Source organism: Cuculus canorus, chromosome 38, assembly GCF_017976375.1.
Source record: "Cuculus canorus isolate bCucCan1 chromosome 38, bCucCan1.pri, whole genome shotgun sequence".
Lineage (NCBI taxonomy): Eukaryota > Metazoa > Chordata > Aves > Cuculiformes > Cuculidae > Cuculus > Cuculus canorus.
In genome coordinates this window covers 934632-959082 of record NC_071438.1, presented here as the reverse complement: position 1 = coordinate 959082, position 24451 = coordinate 934632, and the positions used below count along the sequence as shown (strand labels likewise).

The following is a 24451-nucleotide window of genomic DNA, read 5'->3' as shown; positions in this document are numbered from 1 at the left end:
GGCGCCATTTTGTGTGTGGCCCGCGCCATTTTAAAAATATCGACTCGGCGCCATCTTGAGTGCGGCCGGCGCCATTTTGTGTGTTGTTGGCGCCATCTTGAGAAGGTATGGCCGGTGCCATTTTGTGTGTGGCCGGCGCCTTTTTGAGAAGGGCGGACAGGTGCTCTGCCCCATTGATCCATGTCCTGCCCTATTACCTGCCCCATAGCCCCACTCCTGCCCCATAGATCATCGCCCTTCCCCACAGATCCAAGCCTGCCTCCCAGCTCCTCACCCATCCCCTGCTTCATAGATCCACTCCTGCCCCACAGAAGCCATGTGTCTGCCCTATACCCTGCCCCATAGCCCCACGGCCCCACTCTCCCCTATAGCCTGCCCCACCGATCCACCCCCTGCCCCATAGCCCCACTCATGCCCCATAGATCCACATCTCTGTCCCGTAACTGGCCCCATAGATCCACCCCTGCCCCACAGACCCATGCCTGCCCCATAGATCCATGTCTCTGCCCTATAGCCACACTCCTGCCCCACAGACCCCATGCTGCCCTATAACCTGCCCCATAGATCCACACCTGTCCCATAGCCCCACGCCTGCCCTATAGACACCTGTCTCTGCCCTATACTCTGCCCCATAGCTCCATGCCTGCCCCATAGCCCCACTCCTGCCGCATAAATCCATGCCTCTGCCCCACAGATCCCCCCCGCTCCATAGCCCCACACCTGCCCCATAGATCCATGTCTCTGCCCCATAGATCCATCCCCTGCCCCAAAGCCCCACTCCTGCCCCACAGACCCCACTCTACCCTATAACCTGCCCCACAGATCCATGTCTCTACCCCACAGATCCCCCACTGCCCCACAGATCCCCCACTGCCCCATAGATGCCTGCCTGCCCCATAGCCCCACGCCCTCCCCCCATCTCCCTGTCCTGCCTTGACCCCAGCCCCACGCCCTGCCCCACACCCTGCCCCACACCCTGCCCCACCCTGCCCCACGCCCGCCCCATGGTGCGGGGGCGAAGCGGCTGAGCCAACCGCGCCCCACGGCGCCCCAGTCCCGCTCCCACGCCGTGGGGCGGCAGCTCTTGGGGGGCCCGAGCTCCGCCATGGGGACCCCCAACCTCCTGCTCCTCCTCCTCCTCCTCTCTGCCCCACGGGTCGGGGCCCACGGCTGCCACCGGACCCACAGCGACAAAGGTAGGATCTATGGGTCAGGGAAGCCTCAGCCTCCTTCAGGCTATGGGGCAGAGATTGCGGTGTCCCCTTATCTCTATGGGACAGAGATTGGGGTCCTCCTCCTTCTGTGGGGCAGAGATTGGGCTCCCCCCCTTTCTATGGGGCAGCCCCACTGATTCCCCCCCCAGGTGACCACTCTCAGCTGACGAGGACAGAGCTGGGTAAGTGCCTCCCCTGCCCCATAAGTGACCCCCTGCCCCCTAAGTGCCTTCCTGCCCCCCAAGTCCCCATTGTCCCCATCGCCCCCTAAGTTCCTCCAGCCCCACAAGTCCCTCCCTGCCCCCCAAGTCCCCATTGCCCCCCAAGTCCCCATCGCCCCCAATGTCCCCATTGCCCCCAACGTCCCCACTGCCCCCCAATGTCCCCACTGCCCCCCAAGTCCCACCACCCCCCGATGTGCCCCCCAGCCTGCGGCCGCCCGCACCCCACGGGGCTGCTGCGCAATGTGGGGGGCGAGGACGCGGGGGCGGACGAGTGGCCGTGGCAGGGCAGCCTCCAGCGTCGCGGGACCCACGTCTGCGGCGCCTCTCTGGTGGCCCCACAGTGGGTCCTCACTGCCGCCCACTGCTTCCAGGCGTGAGTTGGGGGGCAGGGGGACAAGTTATGGGGTCTCTGTGGGGCTATGGGACCAGTTATGGAGTCTCCATGGGGCTGTGGGGCAGAGGGATGGGTTGGGAGGAGAAGTTATGGGGTTATGGGGTGGTGGGACCTGGTGGTGGGACCAGTTGTGAGGTCTCCATGGGGTTATGGGGCAGAGGGATGGGGTGGTGGCACCAGTTATGGGTCTCCGTGGGGCTGTGGGGTGGTGGGACCTGGTGGCGGGACCAGTTATGAGGTCTCCATGGGGTTATGGGGTGGTGGCACCTGGTGGTGGGACCAGTTGTGAGGTCTCCATGGGGTTATGGGGCAGAGGGATGGGGTGGTGGCACCAGTTATGGGGTGTCCGTGGGGCTGTGGGGCAGATGAATGGTTTAGTGGGACCTGTTCTGGGGCCTCCATGGGGTTATGGGATGGTGGGACCTGGTGGTGGGACCAGTTGTGAGGTCTCCATGGGGTTATGGGGCAGAGGGATGCGGTGGTGGCATCAGTTATGGGGTCTCTGTGGGGCTATGGGACCAGTTATGGGGTCTCTGTGAGGCTGTGGGGCAGAAGGGTGGGGTGGTGGCAGTAGTTATGGGGTCTCCATGGAGTTATGGGGTGGGGAACATGGTGGTGGGACCAGTTATGGGGTCTCTGTGGGGCAGAGGGGTGGGTTGGTGGGACCAGTTATGGGGTCTCTATGGGGCAGAGGGGTGGGTTGGTGGGACCAGTTATGGGGTCTCCACGGGGTTATGGGGCAGAGGGATGGGTTGGTGGCCCCACCCATGGATCTCCACGGGGCTATGGGGCGGTGGGACCCACGGCGCGATCCGCGGTGGCCAAGTTCCCCCGTGTCCCCAGGAGCCGCGACCCCAGTGCGTACTCGGTGCTGCTGGGGGTGCGGGAGCTGTCGGGGCCCCCCGGGCCGGGGCAGGCGGTGCCGCTGCGGAGGGTTCTGCCCCACAGCGCCTACGCGGGCGAGGCCACCAGCGGCGACATCGCTTTGGCCCAGTTGGCTTGGCCCGTCGCCTTCTCCGACGCCATCTTGCCCGTCTGCCTGCCCGGAGCCGAGCTGCGCTTCCCGCCCGGCACCCGCTGCGTGGCCACCGGCTGGGGGGACATCCGCGAGGGCGGTGAGGGGCAACGGGGACCCCTCGGGGCCAAGGGGATCCATGGGGGGTCAACCACGGCCATGGGGACCCAACGGGGTCAAAGGGATCCATGGGGGGTCAACCACGGCCATAGGGACCCAATGGGGTCAAAGGGATCCATGGGGGGTCAACCATGGCCATAGGGACCCAACGGGGTCAAAGGGATCCATGAGGGGTCAACCATGGCCATAGGGACCCAATGGGGTCAAAGGGATCCATGAGGGGTCAACCACGGCCATAGGGACCCAATGGGGCCAAAGGGATCCATGGGGGGTCAACCATGGCCATAGGGACCCAATGGGGTCAAAGGGATCCATGGGGGGTCAACCACGGCCATGGGGACCCAACGGGGTCAAAGGGATCCATGGGGGTCAACCACGGCCATGGGGACCCAACGGGGCCAAAGGGATCCATGGGGGGTCAACCATGGCCATGGGGACCCAATGGGGTCAAAGGGATCCATGGGGGGTCAACCATGGCCATAGGGACCCAACGGGGCCAAAGGGATCCATGGGGGGTCAACCATGGCCATGGGGACCCAACGGGGTCAAAGGGATCCATGGGGGGTCAACCATGGCCATGGGGACCCAACGGGGTCAAAGGGATCCATGAGGGGTCAACCACGGCCATGGGGACCCAATGGGGCCAAAGGGATCCAATGGGGGTCAACCATGGCCATAGGGACCCAATGGGGCCAAGGGGACTCAATGGGGCCAAGAAGCTCCAGTGGGGTCAAGGAGATCCATGGGGTCAAGAGGAGCCAATGGGGTCCCAACCACGGCCATGGGGTCCCAACGGGGTCCCTGGTCGCCCCCTGATCCCCCACCCTCCCGGTGCCCAGAGGATCTGCCGTCGCCGCGCCGTCTCCAGAAGCTGGAGGTGCCCATCATGGCGCAGGACACCTGCCGCCGCCTCTACGGCATTGACATGGGCCGCTCGCTGCCGCCGCGGCGCATCCAGGACGACATGATGTGCGCCGGCTACGCCGAGGGCCTCAAGGACACCTGCAAGGTGAGGGAGGGGTCACCGGGGGGGCCGAGAACATGGCGGGTCGCGGGGGGCCAAGAGGAACCAACCATGGCCAAGGAGATCCAGTGGGGTCAAGGGGGGGTCGGTGGGGTCAGGAAGATCCAATGGGGTTGAGGGAACCCAATGGTGGCCACCAGGACCCAATGGGGTCAAGGGGAGCCAATGGTGGCCAAGGGGATCCAATGGTGGCCAAGAAGACTCAATGGTGGCCACAAGGAACCAATGGTGGCCAAGGGGATCCAATGGTGGCCAAGGGGATCCAATGGTCACCAAGGGGATCCAATGGTGGCCAAGAAGACTCAATAGTGGCCACGAGGAACCAATGGTGGCCAAGGGGATCCAATGGTGGCCACAAGGAACCAATGGTGGCCAAGGGGAGCCAATAGTGGCCACGAGGAACCAATGGTGGCCAAGGGGAGCCAATGGTGGCCAAGGGGAGCCAACGGTGGCCAAGGGGATCCAATGGTGGCCAAGAAGACTCAATGGTGGCCATGAGGAACCAATGGTCACCAAGGGGATCCAATGGTGGCCAAGAAGACTCAATGGTGGTCACGAGGAACCAATGGTGGCCAAGGGGAACCAATGGTGGCCAAGGGGATCCAATGGTGGCCACGAGGAACCAATAGTCACCAAGGGGATCCAATGGTGGCCAAAAGAAACCACTGGTGGCCAAGGGGATCCAATGGTGGCCAAGGGGATCCAATGGTGGCCAAGGGGATCCAATGGTCGCCAAGGGGATCCACTGGTGGCCAAGGGGATCCACTGGTGGCCAAGGCGCCCCGGCGGTGGCCCCCGGTCTCCAAGGTATCCTCGTCCGCAGGGTGACTCCGGCGGTCCCCTGGTGTGCCGCGCCGGATCCCGCTGGGTCCTGGCCGGCATCGTCAGCTGGGGCGAGGGCTGCGCCGTCCCCAACCGCCCGGGGGTCTACACCCGCGTCAGCTCCTACGCCCGCTGGATCCGGCAGCGTGCCGACGGCGTCGCCTTCGTCCCCACCAACGGCCGCGCCCGCGCCCGCCCGGCCGCCATCGCCATCGTCCTGCTGGCTGGAGGCATCTCCATGGCCTTCTGAGGCGATGGAGGGTACCGGGAGGGCAACGGGGCCAAGAGGGACCAACGGTGGCCATGGGGACTCTGTGGGGCCAAGGGGGTCACGAGGAGCCAATGGTGGCCAAGGGGACTCAACGGTGGCCAAGAGGAACCAACGGTGGCCGAGGGGACTCAACGGTGGCCGAGGAGACTCAATGGGGTCAAGAGGAACAAATGGTGTCCAATGGGAATGAACGGTGGCCACGCGTCTTCAGTGGTGGCCAAGGGGGGGTCAGTGGGTGAAGGGGACCCAACGGTGGCCATGGGGACCCAACGGTGGCCACGGGGACCCAACAGTGGCCATGGGGGGGTCAATGGGTGAAGGGGACCCAATGGTGGCCACAGGGACTCAATGGTGGCCAAGGGGGGTCAATGGGTGAAGGGGAACCAACGGTGGCCATGGGGACCCAACGGTGGCCACAGGGACTCAATGGTGGCCAAGAGGAACCAGTGGTGGCCACGGGGACCCAACAGTGGCCACGGGGGGTCAATGGTGGCCAAGGGGGGGTCAATGGGTGAAGGGGAACCAATGGTGGCCACGGGGACCCAACGGTGGCCATGGGGACCCAACGGTGGCCACGGGGACCCAACGGTGGCCACAGGGACTCAGTGGTGGCCACGGGGACTCAATGGTGGCCAAGGGGGGTCAATGGGCGAAGGGGAACCAACGGTGGCCACGGGGACCCAACAGTGGCCATGGGGACTCAAGGGTGGCCAAGGGGGGTCAACGGTGGCCATGGGGGGTCAATGGGGGCCAAGGGGGGTCGATGGGGCCAAGGGGAACCAATGGTGGCCACGGGGACCCAACGGTGGCCACAGGGACTCAATGGTGGCCAAGAGGAACCAATGGTGGCCATGGGGACCCAACGGTGGCCATGGGGGGTCAATGGTGGCCATGGGGGTCAACGGTGGCCACGGGGGGTCAATGGGTGAAGGGGACCCAATGGTGGCCACAGGGACTCAATGGTGGCCAAGGGGACGCAACAGTGGCCACGGGAAGTCAATGGTGGCCACGAGGGGTCAATGGGGTCAAGGGGGGTCGATGGGGTCAAGGGGAACCAATGGTGTCCAATGGGGATGAACGGTGGCCAAATGTCTTCAATGGTGGCCAAAGGGGGTCAAGAGGAACCAATGGATCCCTCAGCCCCACATCTGCCCCACAAGTGCCCCCCCGCCCCATAAGTGCCTCCCACAGCCCCACCTCTGCCCCACAAGTGCCCCCCCGCCCCATAAGTGCCTCCCACAGCTGCCCCACAAGTGCCCCCCCCAGCCCCATAAGTGCCTCCCACAGCCCCACATCTGCCCCACAAGTGCCCCCCCGGCCCCACGGAATGGCTCTGGCTGTGGGGCACAGGTTTATTGGGGGTCAGGGGGGAAGGTGTGGGTCCGGCGCCGCAGGGCGGAGGATCCGTGGGGCAGGGCCCCTCTCAGGCTGCGTCAGATGTGGGGGGGAGCTCTGGGTCTGGATCTATGGGGCAGAGGCAGAGCTGTGGGGCAGCGATCCGTGGGGCAGGGATCTGTGGGTCTGGATCTATGGGACAGAGGTGGATCTGTGGGGCAGGAGGGGATCTATGGGGCAGTGGAGGATGTGTGGGTCTGGATCTATGGGGCAGGGGGGGAGAAATCTATGGGGCAGGGGTGAATCTATGGGGCGGGGGGGAATCTATGGGGCAGGGGTGAATCTATGGGGCGGGGGGGAATCTATGGGGCAGGGGTGAATCTATGGGGCAGGGGGGGAATCTATGGGGCGGGGGGGAAATCTGTGGGTCCGTATCTGTGAGGTGGAGGTGGAGCTGTGGGTCAGGGATCTGTGGGGCAGGAGGGGATCTATGGGTCTGGATCTATGGGGCAGGGGATGATCTATGGGGCAGGGGATGATCTATGGGGCAGCGGTGGAATCTATGGGTCGGGATCTATGGGGCGGAGGTGGAGCTGTGGGGCAGAGGCAGATCTGTGGGTCCATATCTATAGGTCCGGAGGGGAATCTATGGGGCAGAGGGTGGATTTTGGGGTGAAAAGGGGGGGATTTGGGGAGAAAAAGGGAGATTTTCGAGGTAAAAAAGAGGGATTTTGAGGTAAAAAAACGGGGATTTTTGGTAAAAAGGAGGAGAATAACAGAGATTTGGGGCGAAAAAGAGGGATTTTGGGGTCGTACCTATTAGAGGTTCTCGTAGTCGGGGGCCCCGTCCTCGCTCTCACTCGCTGGGGGGCGAAAAGGGGGGGTGAAAGGGGGGGACCCCAAAATGGGGGGGGGGGGAAGGGGGGGGAGGACCCAAAATGGGGGGATAAAAATGGGGGGGGGGTAAAAGGGGGGTACTGGGAGGCACTGGGAGGCACTGGGAGGCACTGGGGGGGTCTCTGGTCTCACCGGGGGCGGATCCGGGCGGGGGGAGGTTGATGTATTCCAGGCTGTCGGCTGAGAAACCAGTGCTCCCAGTTCAGACCAGTGCTCCCAGTTCAGACCAGTGCTTCCCAGTCCTCCCAATCCCTCCCAGTGCTCCCAGTTCATCCCAGTCCCTCTCATTTCATCCCACTGCCCCCAGTCCATCCCAGTGCCCTCCAGTCCCTCCCAGTGCGCCCCAGTTACCTCCTAGTTCATCCCAGTACCCCCCCAGTTCATCCCAGTGCCCTCCAGTCCCTCCCAGTGCGCCCCAGTTACCTCCTAGTTCATCCCAGTACCCCCCCAGTTCATCCCAGTGCCCTCCCAGTCCCTCCCAATGCCTTCCAGCTCTCCCAGTTCATCCCAGTCCCTCCCAGTAGGATGGGGTCTCACCTCGGCTGTCGCTCCGGTCATCGGGGAGGTTCTCGTACTCCTCGCTGGGGGGTGCTGGGAGGCACTGGGATGAACTGGGAGGGACTGGGAGGAATCGGGGGGGGGACTCGAAGGGACTGGGATGGACTGGGAGTGGACTGGCTTGAACTGGGAGGCACTGGGATGAAGTGATGTGGACTGGGATGACCGGAGGAGGCAGTGGGGTAAACTGGGAAGGGACTGGGAGTGGACTGGGAAGGGATTGGGATGGACTGGGGGGGGGTCAGGGGGGACTGGAAGGGACTGGGACGGACTGGGATGAACTGGTTTGGACTGGGAGGGGACTGGGATAAACTGGGGAGGAACAGGGATGAACCGGCAGGGGATTGGGAGGGACTGGGATGAACTGGTTTGGACTGGGATGAACTGGTTTGGACTGGGAGGGGACTGGGAGGGGACTGGGATGAACTGGGGAGGCACAGGGATGGATTGGGAGGGACTGGGATGAACTGGTTTGGACTGGGAGGGGACTGGGATAAACTGGGGAGGGACTGGGATGAACTGGTTTGGACTGGGAGGGGACTGGGATGAACTGGTTTGGACTGGGAGGGGACTGGGATAAACTGGGGAGGGACTGGGATGAACTGGTTTGGACTGGGAGGGGACTGGGATGAACTGGTTTGGACTGGGATGAACTGGTTTGGACTGGGAGGGGACTGGGATGAACTGGGGAGGCACAGGGATGAACTGGGAGGGGATTGGGAGGGACTGGGATGAACTGGTTTGGACTGGTTTGGACCGGGGCGACCTGGGATGGACTGGAGTGAACTGGGATGGGAGTGGGAGGGACTGGGGTGAACTGGTTTGAACTGGGAGGGGTCTCACCGCTTGGCCCCGCCCCTTCCGGTTCCGGCAGGACCTGCCTGGAAGAGAGGGGAGAGTGGGGGAGGGGCCAAGCGGGGGAGGGGCGGGGCCGGGGCCGTGACGTCACTCACACATAACCCGTGACGTAAGCGTCGTTCGTATAGTCGTCCTCGAGGGGAGGGGGAGGACCTGCGGGGAGGGCACTGGGATGAACTGGGAGGGACTGGGAGGGACTGGGGAGGCACTGAGGGGGACTGGGAAGGCATTGAGGGGGACTGGGATGAACTGGGAGGGACTGGGGAGGCACTGAGGGGGACTGGGATGAACTGGGAGGGACTGGGGAGGCACTGAGGGGGACTGGGAGGGACTGGGAGGGGACTGGGATGAACTGGGAGGGACTGGGGAGGCACTGAGGGGGACTGGGAGGAACTGGGAGGGACTGGGGAGGCATTGAGGGGCACTGGGAGGGACTGGGAGGGACTGGGGAGGCATTGAGGGGGACTGGGATGAACTGGGAGGGACTGGGGAGGCACTGAGGGGGACTGGGATGAACTGGGAGGGACTGGGGAGGCACTGAGGGGGACTGGGATGAACTGGGATGAACTGGGAGGGACTGGGAGAGACTGGGGAGGCACTGAGGAGGACTGGGATGAACTGGGATGAACTGGGAGGGACTGGTCAGGACTGGTCGGGGCCGCCCCCCCCGCACTCACCGGCGTCGGCACTCGATCCTCGGGGAGGGTGGGGGGAGCTGGAAACCAGTGCTTCCAGTTCAAACCAGTTAGAAACAGTGACTCACCCCCCAACCCCTCCCAGTGCCCCGACTTGATCCCAGTCCCCTCCCAGTACCCCCAGTTGATCCCTGTCCCCTCCCAGTTCATCCCAGTCCCTCCCTGTCCCCTCCCAATCCCTTCCCAGTTCATCCCAGTCCCTCCCTGTCCCCTCCCAATCCCTTCCCAGTTCATCCCAGTGCCCCCAGTCCATCCCAGTCCCTCCCTGTCCCCTCCCAATCCCTTCCCAGTTCATCCCAGTCCCTCCCTGTCCCCTCCCAATCCCTTCCCAGTTCATCCCAGTGCCCCCAGTCCATCCCAGTCCCTCCCTGTCCCCTCCCAATCCCTTCCCAGTTCATCCCAGTCCCTCCCTATCCCCTCCCAGTTCATCCCAGTCCCTCCCTGTCCCCTCCCAATCCCTTCCCAGTTCATCCCAGTCCCTCCCTGTCCCCTCCCAGTTCATCCCAGTCCCTCCCTGTCCCCTCCCAATCCCTTCCCAGTTCATCCCAGTACCCCCAGTTCATCCCAGTCCCTCCCTGTCCCCTCCCAATCCCTTCCCAGTTCATCCCAGTCCCTCCCTGTTCCCTTCCAGTTCATCCCAGTCCCTCCCTGTCCCCTCCCAATCCCTTCCCAGTTCATCCCAGTCCCCCCCTGTCCCCTCCCAGTCCCTTCCCAGTTCATCCCAGTCCCTTCCCAGTTGATCCCAGTCCATCCCAGTCCCTCCCAGTCCCCCTCCAGTCACTCACGGCTGTTGCCGGGTTTCGGGTCCCCAGGGCGGCGGCTGTGGGTTGGGGGGGTCTGGGGGGAGATGTGGGGCAAGATCTATGGGGCAGAGAATCTATGGGGCAGAGGCTGCTACGAGCCGGGGCCCTGTGGGTCAGCAGCTATGGGTCACTCACATCGGGGGCCCATGACGATGAAGCTGGAGGGGGCGACGCTATGGGGCGGCCTGGGGGGGGGGGGGGGCAGCACTTGGAGGTCACAGCGCCCCACAGCTGCCCCCCAAGTGCCCCCCCCACTCACTTGTACTCGTAGTTGTCGACCTGCACCCCATAACCTGAGGGGAGGGGGGAAGGGAGTCAGGGGCCCCCCCAAGTGGCCCCCAAACCCCCCAACCTCCTGCCCCCCAAGTACCCCACAAGTGGCCCCCACATTCCCCAACCTCCTGCCCCCCAAGTGCCTCCCAGCCCCACATCTTCCCCCTCCCCTACCCCCCCCAGCCCCACAAGTGCCCATCTGCCCCACAAGTGACCCTCCCAGCCTCACAAATGACCCCCTCAGCCCCACAAGTGTTCCCCCTGCCCCACAAGTGACCCCCAGCCCCACATCTTCCCCCTCCCTGCCGCACAGCTGCCCCCAAAGCCCCCCAACTGCCCCACATCTTCCCCCTCCCTGCCCCATAGTCCCCCCCCCGCCCCACAAGTGCCCCCCAAGTCACCGCGGCGGCAGCGGGCGCAGAGGGCCGCGAGCAGCAGGGTGGGGGGCAGCAGGGCCAGGCCCCACAGGCCGCTATGGGGCAGAGGAGCCTCCATGGGGCTGGGGGAAAAGAGCAGTGCTTAGGGGGCAGCCGTGGGGCTGGGGTTGCTGCCCCACAAGTTGGGGACCCCCACATCTCCCCCCCCCTTGCCCCACAAGTGGGGACCCAGACCCACCTCCCTGCCCCATAAGTGGAGATCCCTGCCCCACACCTGCGTCCGCCGCCTCTGCCCCGCTCGCTATGGGGCGCGGGCGCCCCACATCCCCTCCCTCCCCCCCCCCCCAGGAAGCTGCGGGCGCCGCCGTGGGGCAGGAAATGTGTGGGGCGGGGAAGTGTGGGGCAGGATGTGTGGGGTGGAGAGGCCGCTGTGGGGCTGGGAAGCGTGTGGGGCAGAGGCTGTTACGGGGCAGGGAAGTGTGGGCCTGGATCTATGGGGCAGAGATCTGTGGGTCCCAGGGGATCTGTGGGGCAGGATCTATGGGTCCCGGGGGCTCTATGGGTTCCACGGGATCTATGGGGCAGCGACCTGTGGGTCAGGATCTATGGGTCCCAGGGCCTCTATGGGTCCTACAGGATCTATGGGGCAGGGACCTGTGGGTCAGGATCTATGGGGCAGATCTATGGGTCCCAGGCTGCTCTATGGGGCAGATCTATGGGTCCCAGGGGATCTATGGGGCAGATCTATGGGTCCCAGGCTGCTCTATGGGGCAGAGCTATGGGTCCCAGGCTGCTCTATGGGGCAGATCTATGGGGCAGCTCTATGGGTCCCAGGGTGCTCTATGGGGCAGATCTATGGGGCAGATCTATGGGTCACGGAGGACTCGAGGCTCTTGTGGCTCCAAAGGTTTATTTGCTGCCCCCCCCCGCGCTCGGGGGGCGGGGCCGGGCGGTGACGTCATCGATGACATCATCAGCATCCAGGCCTGGGGGGAGGGGGGTGAAAAAAAGGGAGTTTTGAGGGGGTTGGGGTGACAAAGGGGGATTTGGGGGTGTTTATGGGGGGGATTTAGGGTGAAAAAGGGGGGTTTGGGGGGGTTGGAATCAAAAAGTGGGGGTTTGGGGTCAAAAATGGGGTTTTGGGGTGAAAAGAGGGGGGTTGGGGTTTTTTATGAGGGGATGTTGGGGTCAAAAGGGGACTTTTGGGGGCAGTTGGGGTGAAAAATGGGGGTTTTGGGGTGAAAAAGGGAGTTTTGGGGGGATTAGGGTGAAAAGTGGGGGTTTGGGGGTGACAAAGGGAGTTTTGGGGGGTGAAAAGTGGGGGTTTTGGGGGTGACAAAGGGAGTTTTGGGGGGATTAGGGTGAAAAGTGGGGGTTTTGGGGGTGACAAAGGGAGTTTTGGGGGGGTTGAGGTGTTTTGGGGGGCATTTGGGCTTAAAAAAGGGGGGGTTGGAGTCAAAAAGGGGAGTTTTGGGGGGTGAAAAATGGAGGTTTTGGGGTGAAAAAGGGAGTTTTGGGGGGATTAGGGTGAAAAGTGGGGGTTTTGGGGTGACAAAGGCAGTTTTGGGGTGACAAAGGGAGTTTTGGGGGTGTTTAGGTGCTTTGGGGGGGTGTTTGGGCTTAAAAAAGGGGGGGTTGGAGTCAAAAAGGGGAGTTTGGAGGGTGAAAAATGGGGGTTTTGGGGGGATTAGGGTGAAAAATGGGGGTTTTGGGTGACAAAGGGAGTTTTGGGGGGGGTTGAGGTGTTTTGGGGGGCGTTTGGGCTTAAAAAAAGGGGGGTTGGAGTCAAAAAGGGGAGTTTTGGGGGGTGAAAAGTGGGGGTTTTGGGGGGATTAGGGTGAAAAATGGGGGTTTTGGGGTGACAAAGGGAGTTTTGGGGGGATTAGGGTGAAAAACGGAGGTTTTGGGGCGACAAAGGGAGTTTCGGGGGGGAATTTGGGGTAAAAACCGTTGTTTTTGGGGTCCGTCTCACCCCTGGCGGCGCGTCGGTCGTGGGGGAGGACGATGGCGGCGGCGAGGAAGGCTGCGCCCCCCAGGGCGGCCACGAAGGGGGCGAGGAGCAGCGCGCGGAGCAGCGCGGGGGCCGGGGCGAGACCCCCCGGGAACCCCCCCTGCAGGGCGTCGCTCACCTGCCCCCCAGTCACACCAGTAAGGGCACTGGGAGCCACGCCCCGCCCCACCCAGGGGCCCAGAAAGGGCCAAACCAGTAAGCCCAGTACTCAAAACCAGCAAAACCAGTAAGCCCAGTGCTCCCAGTAACCCGGAAACGGCCATACCAGTAAGCCCAGTGCTCCCAGTAACCCAGAAACGGCCATACCAGTAAGCCCAGTGCTCCCAGTAACCCAGAAACGGCCATACCAGTAAGCCCAGTGCTCCCAGTAACTCAGAAACGGCCATACCAGTAAGCCCAGTGCTCCCAGTAGCCCAGAAATGGCCATACCAGTAAGCCCAGTGCTCCCAGTAGCCCAGAAACGGCCATACCAGTAAGCCCAGTGCTCCCAGTAACCCAGAAAGGACCATACCAGTAAGCCCAGTGCTCCCAGTAACCCAGAAACGGCCACACCAGTAAGCCCAGTGCTCCCAGTAACCCAGAAACGGCCATACCAGTAAGCCCAGTGCTCCCAGTAACCCAGAAACAGCCATACCAGTAACCCCAGTAACCAGAAACAGCCGTACCAGTGCTCCCAGTAACCCAGAAAGGGCCCCACCAGTGACTCCAGTGCTCCCAGTAACCCAAACCCAGCAATCCCAGTGCTCCCAGTCCCCACCATCCTGATGAGGAGGGCGCTTCCAGTGCCTCCCAGTTCCTCCCAGTGCTCCCAGTACGCACCACCCCGACAATCAGGGGCTCCCAGTGTCCCCCAGTCCGTCCCAGTCCCTCTTTCCCCATCCCAATCCCCTCCCAGTCCGCCCCAGTCCCCTCCCAGTGCCTCCCAGTGCTCCCAGTACGCACCACCCCGACAATCAGGGGCTCCCAGTGTCCCCCAGTCCGTCCCAGTCCCTCTTTCCCCATCCCAGTCCCCTCCCAGTGCCTCCCAGTGCTCCCAGTACGCACCACTCCGATGAGCAGGGGGCTCCCAGCGTCCCCCAGTCCGTCCCAGTCCCCCTTTCCCCATCCCAGTCCCCTCCCAGTGCCTCCCAGTGCTCCCAGTACGCACCACTCCGATGAGCAGGGGGCTCCCAGCGTCCCCCAGTAAGTGCGAGGCCACGATCTGCAGCGCCTCGGCTGTCGCCCGCCGCGACGGCACCACCACGTCCTGGCAAATGGGCAAACTGGGAGCACTGGGAGGGAACTGGGATGAACTGGGAGCACTAGGAGGGGGCTGGGAGGGAGTCGAAGGGATCGGGAGGGGACTGGGATAGACTGGGAGGGGACTAGGATAGACTAGGCAGGACTGGGAGAGGACTGGGATGAACTGGGAGGGAACTGGGAAGCACTGAGAGGGGACTGGGAGGCACTGGGAGGGAACTGGGATGAATTGGGAAGCACTGGGAGGGGACTGGGATGAACTGGGAGGCACTGAGAGGGGACTGGGAGGCACTGGGAGGGAACTGGGATGAACTGGGAAGCACTGGGAGGGGACTGGGATGAACTGGGAAGCACTGAGAGTGGACTGGGAGGCACTGGGAGGGAACTGGGATGAAGGGCGAGGCACTAGGAGGGAACTGGGATGAACTGGGAAGCACTGTGAGGGGACTGGGAGGCACTGGGAGGGGACTGGGATGAAGTGGGATGAACTGGGAGGCACTGGGATGCACTGGGAAGCACTGGGAGGGAACTGGGAGGGAACTGGGATGAACTGGGATGAACCGGGAGGCTCCTCGCACCCCCCCCTCCCCCCCAGGCCTTTCTGGGTCCCTTTTCGTCCCCTTTGGGGTCCCTTTTCAGGGTCCCCCCTGTGCCCTGGGGGGGTCCCTGCCCCCCCCCCTCTTTTTGGGGTCCCTTTTGGGGTGTTCCTGTCCCTTTTTGGGTCATTTTCGTCCCTTTTTGGGGGTCCTCAGGGTCCCTTTTTGGGGTGCCCCCCCCCCCGTACCAGTAAGATATCAGCCACCAGCGCCCAATTGAGGGAGAGCAGCGCCTCCCCCAGGAAGATGAAGACCTAAAAAAGGGGTGAATTTGGGGTTAATTCAACACATTTTGGGGTCACGAGGGACGAGGGGGTCCCTTGTATCCCCCCGACCCCAAAATGTCCCCAAATGTCCCCAAATGTCGCTCCCGCCCCCCCCTTTTCCCGCTGCCCCCCCCCCCCTTGTCCCAGGGAGCCTGGGGGGGCTCCTGCTTGACCCCAAGTGACCCCGTGACCCCCAAGTGACCCCGTGACCCCCAAGTCACCCCCCCTTGTCCCCAAATGTCCCCTCACATCCCTAAATTGCCCCAAATGTACCCAAAATGCCTCCAAATGACCCCAAAATGGACCCAAATGGACCAAAAATCCCCCCCAAAATGGACCCAAATGGACCAAAAATCCCCCCAAAATAACCCCAAAATGACTGAAAATGACCCAAAATAGCTCCAAATGACCCAAAGTGACCCTGAAATTGCCCCAAATGACCCAAAAGGACCCAAAATCATTCAAAATGACCAAAACTCCCAAAACGACCCAAAAAATTCACCCAAAATTCACCCAAAATGACCCCAAAATCACCCCAAATGACCCAAAGTGACCTGAAAGAACCCCAAACGATCCCAGTCCTTCCCAGTCCCCTCCCAGTGCTTCCCAGTTCACCCCAGTCCCTTCCCAGTACCCTCCCAGTCCCATCCCAGTCATTCCCAGTGCCTCCCAGTGCCCCCAATCCCCTCCCACTCCCTTTCAGTCCCCTCCAAACCCCCTCCCAGTCCTTCCCAGTCTCTCCCAGTACCTCCCAGTGCCCTCCCAGTCCCCCCAATCCTCTCCAAATCCCCTCCCAGTCCTTCCCAGTGCCTCCCAGTCCCCTCCAATCCTCTCCAAATCCCCTCCCAGTGCCTCCCAGTGCCCTCCCAGTCCCCCCAATCCTCTCCAAATCTCCTCCCAGTCCCCCCAGTCCTTCCCAGTACCTCCCAGTGCCCTCCTAGTCCCTCCCAGTCCCCTCCAAATCCCCTCCCAGTCCTTCCCAGTGCCTCCCAGTGCCCTCCCAGTCCCCCCCAATCCTCTCCAAATCCCCTCCCAGTGCCCTCCCAGTCCCCCCAGTCCACTCCAAATCCCCTCCCAGTCCTTCCCAGTCCTTCCCAGTGCCCTCCCAGTCCCCCCAATCCTCTCCAAATCCCCTCCCAGTGCCCTCCCAGTCCTTCCCAGTCCCTCCCAGTCCCCTCCAATCCTCTCCAAATCCCCTCCCAGTCCTTCCCAGTCCTTCCCAGCGCCTCCCAGTCCCCCCAATCCTCTCCAAATCCCCTCCCAGTCCTTCCCAGTGCCCTCCCAGTGCCCCCAATCCTCTCCAAATCCCCTCCCAGTCCTTCCCAGTCCCTCCCAGTCCCCTCCAATCCTCTCCAAATCCCCTCCCAGTCCCTCCCAGTACCCCCAATCCTCTCCCAGTCCCTCTCAGTCCCCTCCAAATCCCCTCCCAGTCCTGCACAGTCTCTCCCAGTGCCCTCCCAGTCCCTCCAATCCTCTCCAAATCCCCTCCCAGTCCTTCCCAGTCTCTCCCAGTACCCCCAATCCTCTCCCAGTCCCTTTCAGTCCCCTCCAAATCCCCTCCCAGTCCTGCACAGTCTCTCCCAGTGCCTCCCAGTGCCCCCAGTCCTCTCCAAATCCCCTCCCAGTCCTCCCCAGTCCTTCCCAGTGCCCTCCCAGTCCCCCCAATCCTCTCTAAATCCCCTCCCAGTGCCTCCCAGTGCCCTCCCAGTCCCCCCAATCCTCTCCAAATCCCCTCCCAGTGCCCTCCCAGTCCTTCCCAGTCCCTCCCAGTCCCCTCCAATCCTCTCCAAATCCCCTCCCAGTCCCCCCAATCCTCTCCAAATCCCCTCCCAGTGCCTCCCAGTCCCCCCAATCCTCTCCAAATCCCCTCCCAGTGCCTCCCAGTCCCCCCAATCCTCTCCAAATCCCCTCCCAGTCCCTCCCAGTCCCTCCCAGTGCCCCCCCGACTCACGTAGGCGGCGTTGGGGGCGCGGCGGGCGGCCAGCAGGGCGGCGAGCAGGCACGGGGCGCTGGCCAGGAGCCCCCCCCCGCACAGCAGCGCGTCCCCACGCCGCGTCCGAGACCGCAGCCGTCGCGACAGCTCCACGCCCGCCGCCACCCCCAGGACCCCCGCGCCGCACGTCAGCGCCCCGAACACCAGGCTGGGGGGACAGGGGACGCTGAGGGGGGGGGACAGGGGGGACAGGGGGGGCCGGGACCCCCCGGATGCACAGAACGGACCCAAAACGCAGCCAAAAACGGACCAGGACGGAGCAAAAATGGACCAGAATGGACCAAAACGGCATCAAAATGGATCAAAATGGACCAAAAATGGACCAGAACGGCATCAAAATGGACCAAAACGGCATCAAAATGGATCAAAATGGACCAAAACGGCATCAAAATGGACCAAAACGGCATCAAAATGGATCAAAATGGACCAAAACGGCATCAAAATGGACCAAAACGGCATCAAAATGGACCAAAATGGACCAAAACGCAGCCAAAAATGGACCAAAACAGCATCAAAATGGACCAGAATAGACCAAAATGGACCAAAACAGCATCAAAATGGACCAGAATGGACCAAAAATGGACCAGAATGGCATCAAAATGGACCAAAATGGATCAAAATGGACCAAAATGGACCAAAACGGCATCAAAATGGACCAAAACGGCATCAAAATGGATCAAAATGGACAAAAACGGCATCAAAATGGATCAAAACGGCATCAAAATGGATCAAAACGGCATCAAAATGGACCAGAATGAACCAAAAATGGACCAAAACGGCATCAAAATGGACCAAAACAGCATCAAAATGGATCAAAATGGACCAAAATGGACCAAAATGGACCAAAATGGCATCAAAATGGACCAAAATGGCATCAAAATGGACCAAAACGGCATCAAAAGGGTGTCAAAAGGGACCAAGAATGGACCGAAATGGCACCAAAGTGGACCAAAAGGGATCAGAAAGGACCAGAATGGCATCAAAATGGCCCAAAATAGCCCCAAAGCGCACTAAAATGATCCTTATTGACACCAAAGGTGAACTCAAAGGGACTAAAATGGCCCCAAAATGGCATCAAAATGGACCAAAATGGCCCCAAAATGGACCGAATTCAACAAAATGATCCAACACGGACCAAAATGGACCAAAAATGCCCCCAAATGTCACCAATGTCCCCAATGCCCCCATTGTCCCCAATGTCCTCAATCCCCCCAACATCCCCATTGTCCCCAATCCCCCCATTGTCCCCAAACCCCCCCAATGCCCCCATTGTCCCCAACCCCCCCATTGTCCCCAATCCCCCAATGCCCCCATTGTCCCCAACCCCCCCACTGTCCCCAAACCCCCCACTGCCCCCAAACTCCCTAATTCCCCCATTGTCCCCAAAACCCCCAATTGTCCCCAACCCCCCCACTGTCCCCAAACCCCCCAATGCCCCCAAACCCCCCAATGCCCCCATTGTCCCCAATCCCCCACTGTCCCCAAACCCCCCCATTGTCCCCAACCCCCCATTGTCCCCAACCCCCCAATGACCCCAAACCCCCCAATGACCCCATTGTCCCCAACCCCCCCCACTGTCCCCAAACCCCCCAATGCCCCCAAACCCCCCCACTGTCCCCAATGCCCCCATTGTCCCCAAACTCCCCCACTGTCCCCAAACCCCCCCACTGTCCCCAAACTCCCCATTGTCCCCAACGCCCCCAATGCCCCCAACCCCCCCAATGCCCCCATTGTCCCCAAACCCCCAACCCCCCCACTGTCCCCAAACCCCCCCATTGTCCCCAACCCCCCCACTGTCCCCAAACCCCCCAATGCCCCCATTGTCCCCAACCCCCCCACTGTCCCCAACTCCCCCAACCTCCCACTGTCCCCAAACCCCCCCATTGTCCCCGACCCCCCCCACTGTCCCCCACCCCCCTCGTCACCTCTCGTCCCTCTCGCAGCGCCCCCCCCCGCAGGCCGGGCCCCTCCCGGCGGCCACTCGGCTGCGGTAGAGGAAGGCGGGACCCCAAAGGGCCAACGCTCCGGTGACAAAGGCCACCGCCGTGAACCCCAACGTCGACAGCACCAGCGTCCGGCTGGGGACAGCGGGGACACTGTCACCCCCGGGGACACCCCCGTCCCCACCGCCCGACACCCCCCTTCCCCTTCAGGGGCCATTGGGCACTTCCATGTGGGCACTGAGGGGTTAAAGGTCACCCTTGGGGGCCATTTGGGCTCCAGTCTGGGCACTAAGGGGTTAAATGTCACCTCAGGGGTTAAAGGTCAAGGGTCCCATTTCTACCCAGTCTCTCCCAGTCCCATTTACTCCTTCCCAGTTGCTCCCAGTCCCCTCCCAGTCCCATTTACTCCTTCACAGCCTCCTCCCAGTTCCCCCCAGTCCCTCCCAGTTCCCCCCAATCCCACCATATCCCCTCCCAGTTCCCCCCAATCCCTCCCAGTGCTCCCCAATCCCACCATATCCCCTCCCAGTTCCTCCCAGTTCCCCCCAATCCCTCCCAGTGCTCCCCAATCCCACCATATCCCCTCCCAGTTCCCCCCAATCCCTCCCAGTTCCCCCCAATCCCACCATATCCCCTCCCAGTTCCCCCCAATCCCTCCCAGTTCCCCCCAATCCCCCCCCAGTTCCCCCCAATCCCGCCATATCCCCTCCCAGTTCCCCCCAATCCCCCCCCAGTTCCCCCCAATCCCGCCCTATCCCCTCCCAGTTCCCCCCAATCCCTCCCAGTGCTCCCCAATCCCACCATATCCCCTCCCAGTTCCCCCCAGTTCCCCCTCATCCCTCCCAGTTCCCCTCAATCCCTCCCAGTTCCCCCCAATCCCCCCCCCAGTTCCCCCCAATCCCGCCATATCCCCTCCCAGTTCCCAATCCCTCCCAGTTCCCCCCATTCCCCTCCCAGTTCCCCCCATTCCCGCCATATCCCCTCCCAGTTCCTTCCCAGAGCCACTTACTCCTTCCCAGTCCCCTCCCAGTCCCATGTACTCCTTCCCAGTCCCCCCCATCCCCTCCCAGTGCTCCCCACTCCCATTTACTCCCTCCCAGTCCCTCCCAGTCCCTCCCAGTGCTCACTTGGTGGCCAGCAGGCGCAGGTCAGTGGCCCAGCTGGGGCGGGGGACGGGCGGGGGGGCCCGCGGCTCCAGGACCCCCCGGGGCGGCTCGGCCACCAGTAACACCAGTAACACCAGTGCCAGGGCACCCAGCGCTGGCGTCACCTGCGGGGACAGCGGGACTGGGAGGGGACTGGGAGGGAATTGGGGGGGACTGGGAAGGAGTAAATGGGACTGGGGGGGCGCTGGGAAAGAGTAAATGGGACTGGGGGGGCACTGGGAGGGGACTGGGAGGGAATTGGGGGGGACTGGGAGAGGACTGGGAGGGAATTGGGGGGGACTGGGAGGGAGTAAATGGGACTGGGAGGGCACTGGAGGAGACTGGGAAAGAGTAAATGGGACTGGGAGGGGACTGGTGGGGACTGGGAAAGAGTAAATGGGACTGGGAGGGGACTGGTGGGGACTGGGAAAGAGTAAATGGGACTGGAAGAGGACTGGGAGGGAATTGGGGGGGACTGGGAGGGAGTAAATGGGACTGGGAGGGCACTGGAGGAGACTGGGAAAGAGTAAATGGGACTGGGAGGGGACTGGTGGGGACTGGGAAAGAGTAAATGGGACTGGAAGAGGACTGGGAGGGAATTGGGGGGGACTGGGAGGGGACTGGGAGGGAGTAAATGGGACTGGGAGGGGACTGGGGGGGACTGGGAGGGGACTGGGATCCCTTATATTGGGGCACTGGGAGGGGCTTAAAAGGGGATTGAGGGGGACTGGGAGAGCACTGGTGTGAACTGGGAGCACTGGGATCCCTGCTTTTGGGGTTACTGGGAGCACTGGGATCGCTCGTTTTGGGGTTACTGGGAGCACTGGGATCGCTCGTTTTGGGGTTACTGGGAGCACTGGGATCCCTGTTTTTGGGGTTACTGGGAGCACTGGGATCGCTGCTTTTGGGGTTACTGGGAGCACTGGGATCGCTCGTTTTGGGGCACTGGGAGCTCTGGGGGCTCCGGGCTGGGTTACTGGTCTGAACTGGTTTGAACTGGTCGTACCCGCAGGGCCCAGCGCCAATCGGCCGCTGCCTCCTTCACTTTGGCTCCGACCACGAAGCCCAGGCCGCTGCGGGAGGGTCACGTGACCACCCGCCCAGTATGGCCCAGTACAAACCAGTGTCCCCCCAGTCCCCACCCTAAGCCTTCACTTGGCCCCGCCCACTCCCTCCCAGTGCCCCCCAATCCCCTCCCAGTGCCCCCCAATCCCCTCCCAGTCCCTCCCAGTGCCCCCCAATCCCCTCCCAGTGCCCCCCAATCCCCTCCCAGTGCCCTCCCAGTGCCCCCCAATCCCCTCCCAGTGCCCTCCCAGTTCCCCCAATCCCCTCCCAGTGCCCTCCCAGTTCCCCCAATCCCCTCCCAGTGCCCCCCAGTGCCCCTCAATCCCCTCCCAGTGCCCTCCCAATCCCTCCCAGTCCCCCCCAATCCCTCCCAATCTGCTCCCAGTCCCTCCCAGTTCCCCCAATCTCCTCCCAGTGCCCCCAATCCCCTCCCAGTGCCCTCCCAGTCCCCCCAATCCACTCCCAGTCCCTCCCAGTTCCCCCAATCCCCTCCCAGTGCCCCCCAATCCACTCCCAGTCCCTCCCAGTTCCCCCAATCCCCTCCCAGTGCTCCCCAGTGCCCCTCAATCCCCTCCCAGCCTTTCCCAATCTCCTCCCAGTGCCCCCCAGTCCCCTCCCAGTCCCTTCCCAGTGCCCCCCAGTACCTCCCAACAGGCAGGGCGAGGTAGAAGGCGCCGAGGGCTCGGCTCCGGGCGGCTCCGGCGAAGAGGTCGGCGATGAGGGTGGGGGCGATGGTGGAGTAACTGGCCTCGCCCACCCCCACCAGCCCCCGGCCCACCAGCAGCAGCCAGAACCGCTGTGGGGCAAGATGGCCGACCGGGGTCAGCCCAGGGTCAGCCCGGGTCAACCAACGCTCAAGGAATGTCAACTAACGGTCAAGGAACGTCAACCAACGGCCAAGGAACGTCAACCAATGGTCAACCCATGGTCTTCAGATGTCACCCAATGGCTGACAGGGGTCAAATATGGCCGCCAAGGGGCTGCTGAGGTCAACCGGGGTCAACTGACGTCAACCAACGGTCAAAGAACGTCAACTAACGGTCAAGGAACGTCAACCAATGGTCAACCCATGGTCTTCAGATGTCACCCGGTGGCCGCCAGGAGTCAAACATGGCCGCCAAGGGGCTGCTGAGGTCAACCGGGGTCAACTGACCTCAACCAACGGTCAAGGAACGTCAACTCGTGGTCAACCCGGGTCAACCAACACTCAAGGAATTTCAACTAATGGTCAAGGAACATCAACCCATGGTCAACCCATGGTCTTCAGATGTCACCCAATGGCTGCCAGGGGTCAAATATGGCTGCCAAGGGTCAACAGAGGGTCAACAGAGATCAACCAGAGGTCAACTAATGGTCCAAGAACGTCAACTCATAGTCAACCCGTGGTCTTCAAACATCACCCAATGGCTGTCAGGGGTCAAATACTCAAATATGGCTGCCAAGGGGCTGCTGAGGTCAACCGGGGTCACGGCTGCCCCACGGCTGCCCCACATCCAGCCCCACAAGTCACCCAGATCCCACTATCCATCATCCATAAACACCCTTGAGTCCGTCCCCTCCCAGCCCCACATCCTGCCCCACATCTGCCCCATATCCGCCCCACATCTCCCTCACGGCTGCCCCACATCCTGCCCCACAGCCGCCCCATATCCGCCCCACATCCAGCCCCACAAGTCACCCCGGTCCCACCATCCATCACCCATGAACACCCTTGAGTCGTTCCCCTCCCAGCCCCACATGCTGCCCCACAGCTGCCCCATAGCTGCCCCACACCTCCTTGGGGACGAAGCTGCTGCCGAGCGTCACGGCCGACCAGAGCCCGAGGCCGAGGCCGAGGAGTCGCCGTCGGCTGCGCCGGTCGCCGAGGTACCCGAAGAGAGGGGCCAGGACAGTGTAACTGGAGATGAACACTGCCCCCCAAGTGTGGGGCAGGACCCATAGCGTCACCCCCATGTGGGGCAGGACCCATAGGATCAGCCCCACACGTGCGGAGCAGGGAACAAAGGTGGCAAAACGTATGCAAAGGGGGCAGAAATGGACCCAGAGGGGGGAATTGGGACCCAAAGAGCAACCCCCAAGTGTGGGGCAGCCCCATAGCGTGGCCCATGTGTGGGGCAGCCCCCCAAGTGTGGGGCAGACCTGTCTGGAGGAGCCCCGAGCTGCTGTCCCCGATGCCGAAGTAATCCTCCACATCGGGCAGGACACCTGAAGGGGGAGAGATGTGGGGCAGCCCCATAGCAGCCTCCCCTGACCCATAGCGCCACTCCCTGCCCCACAGAATCTCCCCCTGCCCCACAGAATCACCCCAATCCATCCCTCTCCTGACACCGCTGGCCCATAACTGCTCCCCCTGCCCCATAGCGGCCTCCCCTGCCCCACAGAATCCCCCCCTGCCCCACAGAATCACCCCAATCCATCCCTCTCCCGACACCGCTGGCCCATAACTGCTCCCCCTGCCCCATAGCGGCCTCCCCTGCCCCATAGCGCCACTCCCTGCCCCACAGAATCCCCCCCTGCCCCACAGAATCACCCCAATCCATCCCTCTCCTGACATCGCTGGCCCATAACTGCTCCCCCTGCCCCATAGCGGCCTCCCCTGCCCCATAGCGCCACTCCCTGCCCCACAGAATCCCCCCAATCCATCCCTCCCCATTCCTTCCACCCCTCCCTGCCTCATAACAGCCCCATAGAATCCCCCCCTGCCCCACAGAATCACCTCAATCCACCCCAATCCATCCCTCTCCCCCTACCCCACAGCTCCACCCCATAACCATCCCCCTGCCCCATAGCAGCCCCCCATCCCAGCCCCATAGCGCCACTCCCTGCCCCACAGAATCACCCCCTGCCCCATGAAGTCACCTCAATCCATTCGTCTCTCGACCCCACCCCACACTCCTGCCCCATAACCGCCCCCTCCACCCCATAGCGGCCTCCTCTGCCCCACAGCCCCCCCCCCTCGCCCCATAGCTGCCCCACTGACTGGCGACGGTGAAGCGATCCATGTAGTTGAGGAGGTTGATGTAGCAGAGCACGAGCACCGTCAGGTGGGCGCGGGCGGGCGAGACGCCGTGGGGCAGCGCCGTGGGGCAGGAGACGCTGTGGGGTAGCACCGTGGGGCAGGAGACGCCGTGGGGCAGTGGAGATGGGGGGCAGAGCTGTGGGGCCCCAGGCTCCTCGCCGGGGGGCAGAACCGGGGGGCAGAGAGCGGCCGCCTCCTCCTCCTCGCCGCCCGACGCCATGGGGCAGCGGCCGCGCTATGGGGCACAACCCACCTGTTGGCACTTGCCCCATAGCGCAGCCAATAACACAGAAG

The 24451-nt window shown here is 62.8% G+C and overlaps 3 protein-coding genes across 10 annotated transcripts in view; 1 reads left to right on the top strand and 2 right to left on the bottom strand.

Moving 5' to 3' along the window:
- The first annotated feature begins 970 nt into the window (after positions 1 to 970).
- On the top strand, positions 971 to 5272 carry LOC128850058 (serine protease 27-like). The gene is made up of 6 exons (XM_054053006.1): positions 971 to 1196; positions 1364 to 1396; positions 1643 to 1811; positions 2676 to 2947; positions 3807 to 3976; positions 4815 to 5272. The coding sequence occupies exons 1-6, from the start codon at positions 1106 to 1108 to the stop codon at positions 5061 to 5063; spliced, it is 984 nt and encodes a 327-aa protein (XP_053908981.1). The 5' UTR covers positions 971 to 1105; the 3' UTR covers positions 5064 to 5272.
- A 1151-nt stretch (positions 5273 to 6423) lies between these two features.
- On the bottom strand, positions 6424 to 11549 carry LAT (linker for activation of T cells). Of its 5 annotated transcripts, none has more exons than XM_054053013.1 (11): positions 10905 to 11549; positions 10490 to 10523; positions 10366 to 10415; positions 10213 to 10304; positions 9410 to 9447; positions 8828 to 8885; positions 8718 to 8751; positions 7854 to 7907; positions 7449 to 7496; positions 7236 to 7282; positions 6424 to 6548 (listed from the first exon to the last, which is right to left on the bottom strand). In XM_054053013.1, the coding sequence occupies exons 1-10, from the start codon at positions 10996 to 10998 to the stop codon at positions 7239 to 7241; spliced, it is 546 nt and encodes a 181-aa protein (XP_053908988.1). In that variant the 5' UTR covers positions 10999 to 11549; the 3' UTR covers positions 6424 to 6548; positions 7236 to 7238. The 5 variants fall into 5 exon arrangements, with proteins under 5 accessions (XP_053908988.1, XP_053908990.1, XP_053908987.1 ...); XM_054053015.1 differs by having other exon boundaries at positions 8718 to 8755; positions 10213 to 10288; XM_054053012.1 differs by having other exon boundaries at positions 10213 to 10288.
- A 128-nt stretch (positions 11550 to 11677) lies between these two features.
- SPNS1 (SPNS lysolipid transporter 1, lysophospholipid) overlaps positions 11678 to 24451 on the bottom strand; it is a 47261-nt gene continuing 34487 nt past the window's right edge. For all 4 annotated transcript variants that reach the window (XM_054053002.1, XM_054053003.1, XM_054053001.1 and 1 more), the window contains 12 exons: positions 24119 to 24392; positions 23278 to 23343; positions 22912 to 23048; positions 21783 to 21934; positions 21080 to 21146; positions 20056 to 20198; positions 18911 to 19063; positions 16944 to 17133; positions 14915 to 14980; positions 14039 to 14137; positions 12853 to 13009; positions 11678 to 11866 (listed from right to left, as the gene is read on the bottom strand). In XM_054053002.1, coding sequence (XP_053908977.1) covers positions 11790 to 11866; positions 12853 to 13009; positions 14039 to 14137; positions 14915 to 14980; positions 16944 to 17133; positions 18911 to 19063; positions 20056 to 20198; positions 21080 to 21146; positions 21783 to 21934; positions 22912 to 23048; positions 23278 to 23343; positions 24119 to 24377 — 1566 coding nt within the window. In that variant the 5' untranslated portion in view covers positions 24378 to 24392 and the 3' untranslated portion in view covers positions 11678 to 11789. The remainder of the gene's footprint in view (positions 11867 to 12852; positions 13010 to 14038; positions 14138 to 14914; positions 14981 to 16943; positions 17134 to 18910; positions 19064 to 20055; positions 20199 to 21079; positions 21147 to 21782; positions 21935 to 22911; positions 23049 to 23277; positions 23344 to 24118; positions 24393 to 24451) is intronic.

Excerpts from the sequence above, each read along its gene's own strand:
- LOC128850058 (XM_054053006.1), top strand. The coding sequence starts at position 1,106 with ATGGGGACCCCCAACCTCCTGCTCCTCCTCCTCCTCCTCTCTGCCCCA. Across the intron at positions 1,197-1,363 it reads CCGGACCCACAGCGACAAAG|GTGACCACTCTCAGCTGACG; the intron begins GTAGGATCTATG and ends TTCCCCCCCCAG. Across the intron at positions 3,977-4,814 it reads GCCTCAAGGACACCTGCAAG|GGTGACTCCGGCGGTCCCCT; the intron begins GTGAGGGAGGGG and ends CCTCGTCCGCAG.
- LAT (XM_054053012.1), bottom strand. The coding sequence starts at position 10,998 with ATGGAGGCTCCTCTGCCCCATAGCGGCCTGTGGGGCCTGGCCCTGCTG. Across the intron at positions 8,752-8,827 it reads GCTTACGTCACGGGTTATGT|GTCCTGCCGGAACCGGAAGG; the intron begins GTGAGTGACGTC and ends TCTTCCAGGCAG. Across the intron at positions 7,283-7,448 it reads CCCGCCCGGATCCGCCCCCG|CGAGTGAGAGCGAGGACGGG; the intron begins GTGAGACCAGAG and ends TTCGCCCCCCAG.